At 46.5% G+C, this 14,492-nt stretch overlaps 2 protein-coding genes across 4 annotated transcripts; both read right to left on the minus strand.

Moving 5' to 3' along the window:
* Positions 1–686: 686 nt before the first annotated feature.
* LOC103457112 (putative G-protein coupled receptor 132) lies at positions 687–7,020 on the minus strand. 2 transcript variants are annotated; one of them, XM_081602743.1, is made up of 3 exons: positions 6,951–7,002; positions 5,748–5,944; positions 687–2,817 (listed from the first exon to the last, which is right to left on the minus strand). In XM_081602743.1, exon 3 carries the CDS (start codon positions 2,691–2,693, stop codon positions 1,629–1,631), a length of 1,065 nt encoding a protein of 354 aa, XP_081458869.1. In that variant the 5' UTR covers positions 2,694–2,817; positions 5,748–5,944; positions 6,951–7,002; the 3' UTR covers positions 687–1,628. The 2 variants fall into 2 exon arrangements, with proteins under 2 accessions (XP_081458869.1, XP_008395284.2); XM_008397062.3 differs by lacking the exon at positions 5,748–5,944 and having other exon boundaries at positions 6,951–7,020.
* A 911-nt stretch (positions 7,021–7,931) lies between these two features.
* Positions 7,932–14,464, minus strand: vipas39 (VPS33B interacting protein, apical-basolateral polarity regulator, spe-39 homolog). 2 transcript variants are annotated; one of them, XM_008397059.3, is made up of 19 exons: positions 14,323–14,464; positions 13,911–14,003; positions 13,246–13,348; positions 13,031–13,168; positions 12,527–12,565; positions 12,395–12,459; positions 12,270–12,326; positions 12,107–12,199; positions 11,284–11,317; positions 11,109–11,211; positions 10,985–11,012; positions 10,420–10,493; positions 10,242–10,317; positions 9,366–9,500; positions 9,238–9,279; positions 8,998–9,174; positions 8,497–8,586; positions 8,294–8,398; positions 7,932–8,223 (listed from the first exon to the last, which is right to left on the minus strand). In XM_008397059.3, exons 2-19 carry the CDS (start codon positions 14,001–14,003, stop codon positions 8,203–8,205), a joined length of 1,473 nt encoding a protein of 490 aa, XP_008395281.2. In that variant the 5' UTR covers positions 14,323–14,464; the 3' UTR covers positions 7,932–8,202. The 2 variants fall into 2 exon arrangements, with proteins under 2 accessions (XP_008395281.2, XP_008395283.2); XM_008397061.3 differs by lacking the exon at positions 14,323–14,464 and adding an exon at positions 14,215–14,237.
* Between the last annotated feature and the right edge of the window lie 28 nt (positions 14,465–14,492).

Raw genomic sequence — 14,492 nt, forward strand, 5'->3', positions numbered from 1 at the left:
AAAATGATAAATTCTGTTTATTTTCTGTGAGAATCTGAAACTTCTCACATCATTTCGTGATTAAAACACGTTTTGCGGAAACCGAACCATTTTTCTGATGAAGAGGTCGGGAGTCGAGCAAAGCGGAAATCCTGCCTTGTTGCCATGGCGACGCCGCATTTTCCTCCTTTGCCGGTTTCAGGTCAGGTATCAATGATTAATTTGGCCCCGAGTCGCGTCTGACAGGCGCGTTAATCATTGATGAGGCGGCCAATCAGAGCGTGGTCTGGGACCGGAAGCGACTGGCCGGCCAATCAGAGCGGAGCGGAGCGGGAACCGGGTCAGACGGAGCTGAGGAGAAATGATCAAATGCAGGTTTCATCGGAAACTTTCAGTTTGAACTTTTCATTTTCGCCTGAACTCTATATGACCTTTGACAGCTGACATCCGCTCACACACACACACACACACACACACACACACACACACACACACACACACACACTCACACACGCACACAAACACGCACACACACACACACGCACGCACACACACACGCACACACACACGCACACACACACACACACACACACACACACACACACACACACACACACACACACACAGTCTGTGGTTCATGTGTGAAAAAGCAGCTGGATGTTTAATCTGCAGCGGATTTGAATAAAAACGTCGCAAACAGGAAACGGTTCAGACTTCATCAGATCAGTGACGTCATATTTATTTAGTTAAAATCATCCTGAAGTTTGTTGCAACATTTAGATTTTCATCACTTTACAAAATATTTTAATTTTGGTTCATTAAAGTTTAGTTTTATTTTAATTCAGGCTTAATTTTTTTGTGTGTTTCACAATCATGACTTTAAATTACAACTTATGACTTTTAAATTCAATCACAGCTTTTATTTTGGTAACTGACTTTAAAACTTGTAATTGCAACTTTTATTTGTTTTGGTTTGCAATAAACTCACATTCTGCTTTTATCCGAAACGTAATCAGGTTACAAACATCGTTAAATTCAGACGTATGAAGTTCAGTTTTTAAGAATGTTTTGTCCCAGAAGGTCTCGTCCTTCAGTCCTGAGGAGGCGGAGAGGAGTAAGAATGTTCATCCTCCTGGTGGTCCGGTCGACCCGGTTCTACTGGGACCAGAACATCTGCTCCACCTCCAGCTGCTCTGAGTCAAACCAACCTGTTCCCCTCCTGGCCTGTGGGGGCGCTGCACCAAGAACCACTGAAGACACTGAGAGCAACTTCCTGCTTCACCAGATGGAAACAAAATGGAGGCGTCAGATTTTAGCTCTTTAGTCTTTGGCTAAAGACCAGGAGCCATTTCTGCTGCTAGCGCTAGGCTAGCATTTTAGCTTTGGTTTCATTTACCCAGAATGCCCTGTGTTGAAGTGCACTTCCTGCTTTTGGAGCGGTCTCCAGTCCGATTGGTGTTCACACATCAAACCGAACCACAGTTCTTTTTCCCAGACCGGTCTGGAGGACCAGAGGTCAGTTAGCGTCCACACTTCACCAACCGAACTGGACTTTCTTCACAAACGGACTGGAGTTGGGTTAAAGCGGACTGGACCGGACCGGTGTGGACCTTTAGACCCGCCTGTGGATTCAGCAATCCGGTCAGTTTCTATCTGGTCTCTAAGGTCTCTTCTGGCCCAACCGGATGTCTCTCGGTGTCGGTTCCGGTTCCGGCGTTCAGCTCCAAGGATTTGATTTGGCTGCTGTTGGTCGACGGTCCGTGACATGCCGACACGCAGATCTGCGCGAGTCCGCGGCGGCACTCCTTGCGGATGTTGTTGCTGGACAGGACGTAGAGAATGGGGTTGACGGCGCTGTTGACGGTGGACAGGCCGAGGGAGATGGTGTAGACCGAGTACAGGGTCTCCTCAAACAGGCAGGGCGAGTCCACCAGCCGGGGGACCTGGGTGATGACGGCCCGGGCCAGCAGGATCAGGTGGTACGGCCCGAAGCAGACCAGGAACAGCAGCACCACGGCCACCGCCAGCCGCCGGACCCGCCGCTTCTGGCCGCCGTGGAGGCCCGCGCTGCGCTGGACGTTGGTCAGGACGCGGCGGTTGGTGACCGCCAGCAGCAGCAGCGGCAGCAGGAAGCCGATCACAAAGCGGGCGTAGCTGAAGCTCATCACTTTGCTGCTCCGGCTCGGCTCGAAGCAGCGCTTCAAGCCTTCAACGTTTCCCTCCCTCATGGTGAAGACGGCGCTGTGGCCCACGGCCACCACCAGGACGATGACCACCGTGATGACCACGGCGTGGCGCAGCCGCCGCTGGCCGCGGGACTCCAGGCTGTAGGCCACCGCCCAGTACCGGTCGCAGGAGATGCAGCACAGCAGGAAGATGCTGATGTACATGTTGGTGAAGAAGATGTAGCCCGTCAGCTTGCAGACCGTCGAGCTCCAGCGCCATTCGTGACCGCTGTTGACGTAGTCCGCCCAGAGCGGCAGCGTGAACAGGTACGTCAGGTCGCACAAGGACAGGCTCCACAGGTAAACACCAAGAACGTTCTTCCTGCGCACCTGCTGCCAGGTGAGGAAGAGCGTCAGCACGTTGGCGGGAAGACCGACGACCAGAACGGCGATGTAGAGAACCAGCAGCGGCAGCCGGTCCTGCCCGTACGGCCTCTCACAGCTGACCGCGCTCTGGTTCACCGAGAACCCGCCTGTGACGTTCAGCATGGTGGCCAATCAAATCCAAGGGGCTCCGCAGACAACTGGCCAATCAGGGACTAGAGTCTGTAGGAAGAAAGCCGATCAGACCAACCGCAGGGTGACGTCAGACATCACACCATGACATCAGCATCTGGAGAGAAAAGTCAGGAACAGTTTTAAATCTTCAGCCTGTCTGAACCGTAGCTCAGTACATTTATCTGGAGTTCCCCAAGGTTCAGTCCTCGGTCCTCTTAATCTGTTTCTGTTGTTTTTAACTTCTTTTTTTCAGCACTTTGAGTGTCTGAACGGTGCTATAAAATAAAGTTGCCTTGTCAGAGCCTGGTGACTTCAGAGCGTTTCAGAGCCAACAGTGAATCCTAGAGATGGAGGAAGAGTCGCGCTAATTCAGAAATAACCGATCTGAGCGTAAAGTCTTCGCTGTTCCTCTTTCTGTCCCTGCGGCTCTTTATCTGGGCTGCAGTTCCTCTTTCATCACCGTCTCCAGTCTGTTCACATGAGCTGCTGCACGTCTGAAACAGGAAACGATCAGATCTCTGAGGCCAGGTTCACTTTCACAACCAACCCAGGAGCTTCTGCTGTCTGACCAGCTTCATGCTGGTCTGTAGGTTAAAGGACCAGCGTTCAGGTCAGACAGGTGAGTCGGACTCACCTGTCTGACCGTCAATAAGAGGTCAGATAATGAAGCAGCTGAGCTTCAAGTGAAATTATCTTCATTCTTCTTCTGTTGGACTTTCTGATATTAACTTTGATTAGTTTTTTCTGATTTAAGTCAGGGTTACCATGTTGTGTCATTCTGGCGCCGCTGACATCCCCCTTCAGCTGCTGCTGAGGGAGGAAGTGCCTACAAACACCAAACCGCAACATTTAGTGGTAAATCTGGACTTGAATCACGCCTCACTCAAAGGAAACGTTAGATTTGCTCTCTGCCACTATGACGGACTCATTTCCTCTGGGAAAATCGGTCTGGTTTTTGTCTGGACACAGGAAGTGAAGGATCCCTGTTGGGAGGCCACTGATCGGATCGCTCTGTGCCAGCCGCTTCGCTAACGACCATCCCTGCATCAGCTGAGCTGCAGGAGCAGTTAAACTGGAAAACGTCAGAAAACCAGAAAACGACCAACACAGGAAATTATTGAGACGTAAACAGAAGCAGCTCAAAGTCGACGTTAAACCAGCGAAGCAGCAGAAGAAGAAACTCGCCGTGTTTCTGCTACAGGAAATCCTTCCTGCCCGCAGCGTTCAGCACATCGGAGAACAACGTGTGAAACCAGCTAGTCCTTTGCACTAAAACCATTTTCAATTTCACTGATGGGAATTTTATGATTTTTATTACAAAGATAAAAACATTTGAGCTTAAAAATGTCCACCTTTCAGACGTCAGCGGCCGACTCATCGTTTCTGTTTCCACGTTTAGAACCAGGAGACAAACTGCTGACGGTAGCAACAAGCTGCCTCTGGAAACCTTTTTCTGATTCTGCTGGAAACTTTGAGGTCAGATCAACGTTTTTCTAACTCGTGTCAGACAGGATGTGCTTTTATTCTGGCAGGAAGAGTCAAAACCAGACCAGATTCCTGTTTATGTTTAAACCTGTGGGGTTATCTCAGCAGCCAAACTGGAGTTTATTCAACAGATCAGAAAAGGAAACTTTAGTTCACCTGTTGCTGTGCTGAAGCCTAAAGGTGTACAAACTTCCTCAGAGCAGCAAACAGTTTATTATTATTCTGGTTGAAAAGTAATCAAGAGTCAGAATCAGGAAACCTGTCCATGGTCAGCTAGCAGGTTAAAGGTCGCAAAGATGGTGGAACCACTGAGTAAAAAGTTGGCTGTCCTAATTATGAACATGAGTTTTACTGATGCTAACACGCTACGTACCGCCATGGTATTTACTGAAAGCTAATGTGCTATGCTAACATGGTATTTACTGAAAGCTAATGTGCTATGCTAGCATGGTATTTACTGAAAGCTAATGTGCTATGCTAGCATGGTATTTACTGAAAGCTAATGTGCTATGCTAACATAGCATTTACTGAAAGCTAATGTGCTATGCTAACATGGTATTTACTGAAAGCTAATGTGCTATACTAACATGGTATTTAGTGGAAGCTAATTTACTATGCTAACATGGTATTTAGTGGAAGCTAATGTGCTATGCTAACATGGTATTTACTGAAAGCTAATGTGCTATGCTAACATGGAATTTAGTGGAAGCTAATGTGCTATGCTAACATGGTATTTACTGAAAGCTAATGTGCTATGCTAACATGGTATTTACTGAAAGCTATTGTGCTATGCTAACATGGTATTTACTGAAAGCTAATGTGCTATGCTAGCATGGTATTTACTGAAAGCTAATGTGCTATGCTAGCATGGTATTTATTGAAAGCTAATGTGCTATGCTAACATGGTATTTACTTAAAGCTAATGTGCTATGCTAACATGGTATTTAGTGGAAGCTAATGTGCTATGCTAACATGGTATTTACTGAAAGCTAATGTGCTATGCTAACATGGTATTTAGTGGAAGCTAATGTGCTATGCTAACATGGTACTTACTGAAAGCTGATGCTAAAGTACCATGGCAGGATGGTATTTAGCTAAAACTAATTTAGCATAAGCTAATGCTAAAGCGCTGCGTCTGGATGAAGGACAGAACTTTGACCTGACAGAAAGTCAGGTTAGCACCAGCAAAACTTAGCAACACGGTGGTGGAGGGGTGATGATGTGGGCTTGTTTCACTCATGAAGGTCAGAAGATGAAACTCTGGTTAGGAAGTATGTCTGTTATTGGGTGTGTTCACTTTTTATAGCCCTTATAAACATTCAACCGTCTAAATTCTGACTTTATCTTTTATTACGACAAACGTTATTGAAGTGAATTTAAATAAAGAGCAGCAGTAATAGATCTACAGAGCACGGTGGTGGTGCAGTGATGATGTGGGCTTGTTCTGCATCATATGGTTTTCCCATCAGTGAAGCTGTTTTAGTTCATATTTAACTAATATTCACATAAAACCACCAGATTGATAAATAAAACCCCAAACTGTAAATGAAGACATTTTACCTTCATTTAATGTCCATCATCATCATCATCTTCTTCTTCTTCTTCTTCTCTGGTGTAACTGGAAAGTTTTTCTTTAATATATCCTAGACGGATCAGTTTTCGGGTCACTCAGCCGCAGTTTCCTCAAAACATAAATAGTGACGATCGCCTCGTTTCTGCAGCCGTTTCCTCCTCTGACGGTTTTAGACTCACTGATCCTGCAGATACAACACAGACTTAGAGCCGAGGTTCTCAAGCTGCGGTGCTGGTGCGTTTTGAGGACGTTTTGTTTCTGTGCTTGAAGCGTCACTGAGTCGTGGGAGTCGTTGGTTCTGTTGCATCAGAGGAATGAGCAACATCTTCCTGTAAAGTCCAGCCTGGGGGTTTACCAGCTGCTCTGCGCAATAACCAGGCTAACGGCTGCTAGCATGGCAGATAAACAATAAACAGACGGAAACTACATGAAACTCCAGTAGCAGTCAGTTTTGCAACAAATCTGGAGAGGCCTCTGACTGAAGATTGTTGCTGTGTGACAGACAGCTTCATGACTGTCATGCTAACAGCTCAATAGCTAAAGAGTAGAGATGCTATCCAGCAGGGTGATGTATGTGTATATATATATATGTTTTCTATATATTTCTATATAACTTTTTGTTCTTTCTGAAAGCTTCATTGTAAAATATTAAATCAGATATTTTGTTCTGGAGACTTTTTATTTTGAGTAGAAATATGAAATCAGCTTTATTTCCTGTAGTTCCAACACTTGGTGATTGTTTCGGTCATTCAGTTTTTTATTTTGGTTTTTAAATAATGTTGAATTTCCTCCATGACATGTTGAAAAACTCCAAAGCTCCTGTTTAAGTAAAAACATTAATTCTTTGTCTTTTTTCCTGTTTTTCATGTAAATAAATAATCAAAAGGTTCCAAATCCTCCATCAGATCAAATTCAGGTTCTGAGCGTCATAAATTTGGTACAAAATGAGTTTTTTCCAGTAAATAAATGAGGCGATTTAACAACTAATTTACATAATGAGGTAAATAAACACTGAAACGAGCAGCTTTCATTTCTAAGATGCGGTAAAAATGTTAATATTTAATGAGCTTCATCTCTTTGTTTCCTCAGATTTTCTCAGTTTCATTGATTTGAACCAATGAAGCTGATCGATCAGAACCAATGAAGCTGATCGATCAGCCTCCGTCCTGCTGCTGCAGGTAAAAACTCACCTGTGAAGCTGCGCGTGGTCCGCCTCTGCGCTCGCGCTGCTCCTGAATGAAGCGACCGGCGGCGGCTGCCTTCAGAGAAACCGCCTGCGTGACGTCACTGCCGTCACGACCCCGCCCCTTCATGTTTGAGTCAGCAGCGGGAAAGCGCTGCCACTGCGCCACCTGGTGGCTGCAGCTGGTGCAGCATGGAGGCGGCCTCACCTGGCGGTTACCATGGTGACCCGACATGGTTCCTGCCTCACCTGCTCCGGTTATTTTAACGGTTCTTCTGCTTCCGGGTAACTTTGGGTTTTATTAGAACTGGAATTTATGTCACGATTCTTTTTAACTAGTGCAGCTTAAAAAAAATTAAAATATTTCACAAAAGTGCAATAATTAAAGCTGCAGTATTTAACTTCTGTAAAAATGCACCAAAAACAACCAATCGGAGGCAGGAGGCGGGGCTTAGCGCTGTCAGTCAATCTGTGAACCCGCTGCTATAAAGGAGCTCAAATGTTGTCTGTCCAAGCAGATTGACATAAAATTGAGTGGAAGGAAGACGTGCGTTGCATCAGGGAGAACTGGAGTCATGACAGGAAACCTACTGAGTTGACTTTATAGAAATGAACAGAATTCAGAAAATTTAAATGTTTAATCTGAATTTTTGAGAATTTATTTTACTAAAAGATGAAAGTTTAAATATTTTCCTCTGTGTGATGAAATATGACATGTTTTTTTTAATCTGTACTTCAGAAAATGACCTGTTTGTTCTGTAAAATGTCTTAAAATGAGATTTTCTGTGAATTTAGCTCTTAAACATTTTAGCACCATATTAAATATAAAGTTCGTACATATAGAGAATATTCTATGCTGTTTGTTTCCTCTATTATAATAAAATTAGGAGTTTCTGGGACGGTCAGGTGTGTTCACCTGAGGCTGCTGCCCTCTGCTGGAGCTCTGACGCCACTGCAGCCTTTATCACCAACCTTTATTCACTGATTAAAAAAAAATCACTTTATTTCTTCAGACGTCATGTTTCTAACAGTTTTCCTTCTATAAGACACAGACATGGTTAATATGACGTAAACATGGACTCAGAACCGGTTCTGACCCGACTGGACCATCACTTTCTGTTTTTACAGTGCTGCTCTTTTTATTTTGGATTTTTAAAGTTTTCCAGGAAATGGCGACTGAAGTCTTGGCGACGATTCGGCGGGAAGTTTTGGCTCCGCCCAAACAGGAAGCTGGCACATGAGTTTCACAATAAAAGTCCTCAGTTTTTCCATCGGATTTGCTGTGAAAGAAGAACCAGACCAGATGAGTCACGTGACCCAAACCATGACGCTCTTCCTCCTCTTCCTCACCTGGTTGCTTAGCAACTCGTCGATCTTCCGCTCCTCCGCCGAACCGCGCTCCACCTTCTTCCGGTACTCCGCCAGCTGCTGCCGATCCTTCATGTCTCGGTACGTCTGATTGGCCGACAGGCGGAGGAAACGTCAAAGCCCCGCCCCCCAGGCGTTTTCATTGGTTCGAACGGCTACGGAAAGCAGCCAATCAGAGAACTCACGTTGATGACGATGTCGTGGCATTTATGTTTCTGAGCCAATCCGATCCTGAGCTCCGCGTCGCTGACGAGTCCGACGTATTCCTGTAGGACCTGTTAGCAACCGATAGCGTTAGCATGGAATATGGCAAGCCATTTTAACATAAAGTCAGTTTAATATGACTGTCTGTAATTACATTTTAAACATCTAAGAAAGCATTTTTACTATCCAGAACGGTAATTTAAGATATCTTGAATTAGAATTATGACTAGTTAAAACTAAAAACGAGATCTTTAAATTAGCTGAAGATATCTGAAACATTTTAGATATGGTGGATTGAAGCCTACATACAACTCAACAGTAAATCTGTCAGGTTTCTGTCTAAGCAAATTACAATTAGAGACAACTTAATTTAATAACATGTAGTCATAAAGCTCTTTTGAATATAAGTGCGATAAAACCGATTGTATGTTAAAACGGCTTGCCGTAGATTAGCCTCTGAGCTCCTGGCTCCGCCCACTCACCCGCGTGGGGGCGGAGTTTTTCTGCAGGATGTCGACGACGCGCTGGAAGCTGAGCGGAGATTTCTTCTTGGAGAAACCGAGCCAGTTCCTGGAGTTAAACATGGCGTCTACGTCCGCCCAGTTCTTCAGCTTGGCCCGCGCCGCCAGCGCCGTCGTGAAGTACTGCTTCTCCGAGATCTGAGGGACGGCGTCAGAGGTCAGAGGTCAGAGGTCAGAGCAAAGAGAGAAAACACGGCTCACCTTGAATGTCTGCCGGACGTTGAGCGGGCTGCTGAAGGTTCCCTGGAGACAGAAAAACAGGAAGTTCGGCTGACCTGGGCCAACAGACCCTCCCAGTTTAACCAGTTGGATCCCAGTCTGGGCCTGACCTCCGGCTCGTTGTAGTGGTAGAAGCAGCAGTAGTACAGGGTGGTGATGAGCGGCATGTGGAGGATGGAGGCTTTTCTGGGAAACTTCTGGAAGACTTCCAGCTTTCCTTCCCGCTCCGCCTTCCGGTCCGCCGCCTGCAGAACCACAAGGAGCATCAACAGGTGGACTGGGAACAGACTGGGAGGAGACTGGGAGGAGACTGGGAGGAGACTGGGAACAGACTGGGAGGAGACAACAGACTGGGAACAGACTGGGAGGAGACTGGGAACAGACTGGGAGCAGACTGGGAGCAGACAACAGACTGGGAGCAGACTGGGAGGAGACTGGGAACAGACTGGGAGCAGACAACAGACTGGGAACAGACTGGGAACAGACTGGGAACAGACTGGGAACAGACAACAGACTGGGAACAGACTGGGAACAGACTGGGAACAGACTGGGAGCAGACTGGGAGCAGACAACAGACTGGGAGCAGACTGGGAGGAGACTGGGAACAGACTGGGAGCAGACAACAGACTGGGAACAGACTGGGAACAGACTGGGAACAGACTGGGAACAGACTGGGAACAGACTGGGAACAGACTGGGAACAGACAACAGACTGGGAACAGACTGGGAACAGACTGGGAACAGACTGGGAGCAGACAACAGACTGGGAACAGACTGGGAACAGACTGGGAGCAGACAACAGACTGGGAACAGACTGGGAGCAGGTCGACTGGGTGGTTTACATCAGATTACACTTTGCTTCACTCGCCTCAGGATGCTTAAATCTTACAGTTGAACAGAATAACTGCTAATATTGATCTGACCACTTGGGGGCGCCTGTCTAACGTTCATGGTGACCAGTCAGAACCAGTCTGACCCGGTTCTGACCTCGATGATGATCTGCCGCTCCAGCAGGGTGTAGTGATCCTGAACGTGATTTCCGTCTTCGCCGCCGAACTGGAGGCTGGAAACCAACGAAACTCATGAGAACGTAAACAAACAAACAAACAAACAAACACTTCCTGAGGTATTTATAATTCCTTCCTTTCATTCTCTCCCTCCTCACCTGAGGCAGCTCTTCAGGAAGTCCCGCCTCTTGTTCTCATCCGCTATGTTCTTGTAGTCTTTATACTGCAGCAGCTGTTACCATGGAGACAGTCAGTCAGGCGAGCTCGTCCATCTCGTTTACCGTTGGCATAAACAAAATAAAGAGCAGACCCCACAATGGAAATATGGCGGCCATCTTGGAGAGGTCATCCCCCCTGCTTGGCTAACAGCAGAAGATGCTTCAGCACTGCTGGATATTTCTGTTCAACATGTTTAGAATCTTACTAAAAAATACACATGATTTGATGTGTAGTTTATAAAATGCTTGTTATGCATCAAATAAAAATATTCTGTTAATATTTTATTCTGTTAACCCGACTAATAATGTTTAAACATGATTAACCATGAATTGATCCAACTCAAAAATACTTTTAAAGAAAACAAACACGTCCTGATGCACATGGCTATGATAGCTGTGTGCATCTGAGTTATGAATGATTAAATGTGAGAGTAGAGCAGTCGACCTCTCCAAGATGGCCGCCCTGCAGCAGGTCAGCATCTACTCTTTACAGCTGATGACTTACAGCAGCTTCCTCTGTCCGGCCCAGCGCCCTGAGGAGCAGAAGAAGAAGAAATGAGATGCAAACAAACAAACAGAGATTCCAGGTGAATCCAGGTGAATCCAGGTGAATCCAGGTGAGTCCAGACCTCAGCAGCTCCAGCAGCAGCCTCTGCTCTCGGCTCTCTGTCAGGTAGTGGATGAAGTGCCTCAGCGCCGTCTGCCTGGACTCCAGCTCCCGGAATAAAACCTCTGAGCAGAAAAACCCAAACGGTGAGAAAGAGACGTTCAGCCGGCGGCAGCAGAACCGACGGAGAGACTCACCTTTACACAGCGTCCTCTTCAGGTAGATCAGAACCTGCAAACACAACCTACTTCAACAAGTCGGCACGAAGTTTTCACAATCAGCTGACGATTATTTCAATAACGATTAATCACGATTAATCGTTTCAGCCTCACTATCAACCCAAAATATTGCTCCAAATTAAGATATGCTAACATAAATCACAACTGTTAGCCTTGGCTAGCTGTATGTTAGCATTTTGCTTCCACAACCGTTAGCTTTGGCTAGCTCTGTTAGCATTTTGCTTCCACAACTGTTAGCCTTGGCTAGCTGTGTTAGCATTTTGCTTCCACAGCTGGTTTATTTTGATAACGATCATTTTTATGATTCATGACCAGTTGGTGAATAAAACTGAATCATATTTTTACTAAAAAAATAGCAAAACGTTCAGCTTTACAGCGTTAGCTAGCCTGCTGCTATTAGCTAGCCTGAATCTGCATCATTTTCTATGTAAGAAATGATTTTGACTGTAATTACACATTGTTTCCATTTTATTTGAACTTTTTCTACAAATTAATGTAATATTGATTATATAAAAGCTCTCTAAATAAATTTTGAGTTTTGCTAACAGCTAAATGTTCATCAATAAGCTAACTTTAGCCAGAATGAAAATTTAACTGATTTATTTACATTTCTGTTAAAGATTTTGAGTCGTTTCTTTCATATTTTGAAATATGTGCTGCTTTTTCTTGTCAATAATGTTGACAAAACAATGTTTTTATTAAGTCAGAACCAGCAGCTCCATGTTTTCGGGTCGTTATGAACAAAGTTTTTCGGATTGGTGACGATGAGTCGGAACTTTACGGCAGTGATGGCGTTCCCGTCGTGGGCGGCGACGGCCAGGTCCAGCAGCAGCAGTTTGTCCTGCAGGGAGCGGAACTTCTCCAGAGTCACGCCCTGCGGGGCACAAACAGGAAGGGTTCTGGTTCTGGTCGGCCCGCTGGGCGCACGCCGCCGGGTCGCTTACCTTCCCCTGCTGCAACCTCTGAACCGTCTCCTCTGCCGACCAATCGCTGACCAGATCCTAGTGACATCATCAAGAGAAATGAGGAGGAAAACAACAGAAACCAGATTACAGTGTAATCTGATTACCTTGTACTCTGATTTGGGTTTCCGCAGCTCAGGAGTGTAGAGGCGCAGCGACGAGTCGCCGAGGACTGAAATGGAACAACATTAGCATCGCTACGTGACTCACTGACTCGTTCGTTTGTTCGTCTGACTCACCGTCGTTGAAGGTCTGCAGGTTTCCTCCTTTTGGTTTCCCTGGAAACAGAGCAGAGGTCGGTCACATGACCACTCCGGCAAATCGATTTCATCGATTAATCATATTTTTGTTTGGTACAGATTTGGTTGTGTGCGATGTCCTGTAGGCTTCGCCTCCCGGTCATGTGACCTGACGGCTCCGCCTCCCGGTCATGTGACCTGATGGCTCCGCCTCCCGGTCAAGTGACCTGACGGCTCCGCCTCCCGGTCATGTGACCTGATGGCTCCGCCTCCCGGTCAAGTGACCTGACGGCTCCGCCTCCCGGTCATGTGACCTGACGGCTCCGCCTCCCGGTCAAGTGACCTGACGGCTCCGCCTCCCGGTCATGTGACCTGATGGCTCCGCCTCCCGGTCATGTGACCTGACGGCTCCGCCTCCCGGTCATGTGACCTGATTGCTCCGCCTCCCGGCCATGTGACCAGATGGCTCCGCCTCCCGGCCATGTGACCAGATCAGGGTCTCACCTTTGAACAGAGAACTCAGAGAAATGCCCGACTGGCTCTTGCTGAGCGACGGCGTTTCCGTGGAGATCTTGGGGAAGGCGGGCTCTCTGTCTGCCCTCTGATTGGACGCCGCCATCTCTTTGACGGACCATGATATACCTGAGCACACAGGAGCCACAGGTGAGCAGCCAATCAGAGCAGAGGACCCCCAACAGGTGGGAGGGAGGCGGACTTACTGCCAACAGGTTCTCCGCTCCAGCTGACCCGCTCCCACTCTTCCTCATCGTCTTCGGCCAGCAGGGGGCCGATTCTGTTCACCGCCTTCTTGGTCTCCTTCAGCTGAACTCGGCCAACAAAACCAACAGGAAACAACGTGATGTTCAGCTGAGCAGGAAGGACGTCAAAATGTAAAAAATCATGATTACAAATCTAACATTTCATAACTTTAATCTGTGAGGAGGAAAAAAAAAATCTGAAAAGGGCAGCATGCTTCTGTACTCAACCTGATCATTGTTTATTGTAAAATAAACTCTGATTGATGGAGAACATCTGAGAAATCGTGCCAAAGATTCTCAGTTGTAATAGTAGGTCTAAACTTTGACTAGGCCATTGATCTAAACCAGGGATTGCCAATATAAACAATTTTTTTATTTAAAGGCCATTAAATTTTTTTAATCATCTAATGATACATATATAAATAATTACACATGTATTTCACTGTATATTTCTGTGTGTAATTTTGTCAATCCACCCTGTTGGTCGACACCATTAAATACACTGAGGGTTTGCCATAGAACCGGAGGATCTGGACTTTCGGCAGCTTTGTTTCTGTTTTTGACTCATAAACCGAACCAGAACCTCTCCTCGCGCTTTTGGGTTCTGGTTCTGGTTCCGGTCTTACCGCGCTCAGCTCATCATCTGCATCATCGAAAGTGAAGGCGTTGTACTTGCTGCTGTTCCAGTAGTCTTCCTCGTCCGCCTTGCTCTTCATCATCTGGACACACAGAACCAAACCGAGCTTACAGAACCCTTTCCGGACCAGTGAACTCACACACGGTCCGGTTCTGGTGCTGACACTGGACCCGACGCTGTGATGACGCGTTCAGGGCCAGCAGTTTATTCTGACGGGCTGTATTTTGATTTGTTAGCATGCTAGCAGGCTAACAAATGACACAATCTAAGTGGTTTTTCCCGCCGTGACATACCGCAGGAACACTGACGTCATCTTGGGGTTTAATGACGTAACAACAGGCTTCACAAAAACCCACTGGATATGAAACGGTTATCGATCCGGATCGATCAGCTATTATTACCTTGTTCACCTGACGTTGCTCCTCAGTCTCTCTTCCGGAATTCGACGTCACAGCTTCCGGGTGCGCGGGGGCTTCTGGGAGTTGTAGTGGATACACGCCGCCTTCCTTAACAGAAACAAATCTTGTTGTTCTTCTTCTCCTGATGTTATTGGCGCTACAGGAACAAATCG

The sequence above is a fragment of the Poecilia reticulata genome, chromosome 21 (assembly GCF_904066995.2).
Source record: "Poecilia reticulata chromosome 21, P_reticulata-male-v2, whole genome shotgun sequence".
NCBI lineage: Eukaryota > Metazoa > Chordata > Actinopteri > Cyprinodontiformes > Poeciliidae > Poecilia > Poecilia reticulata.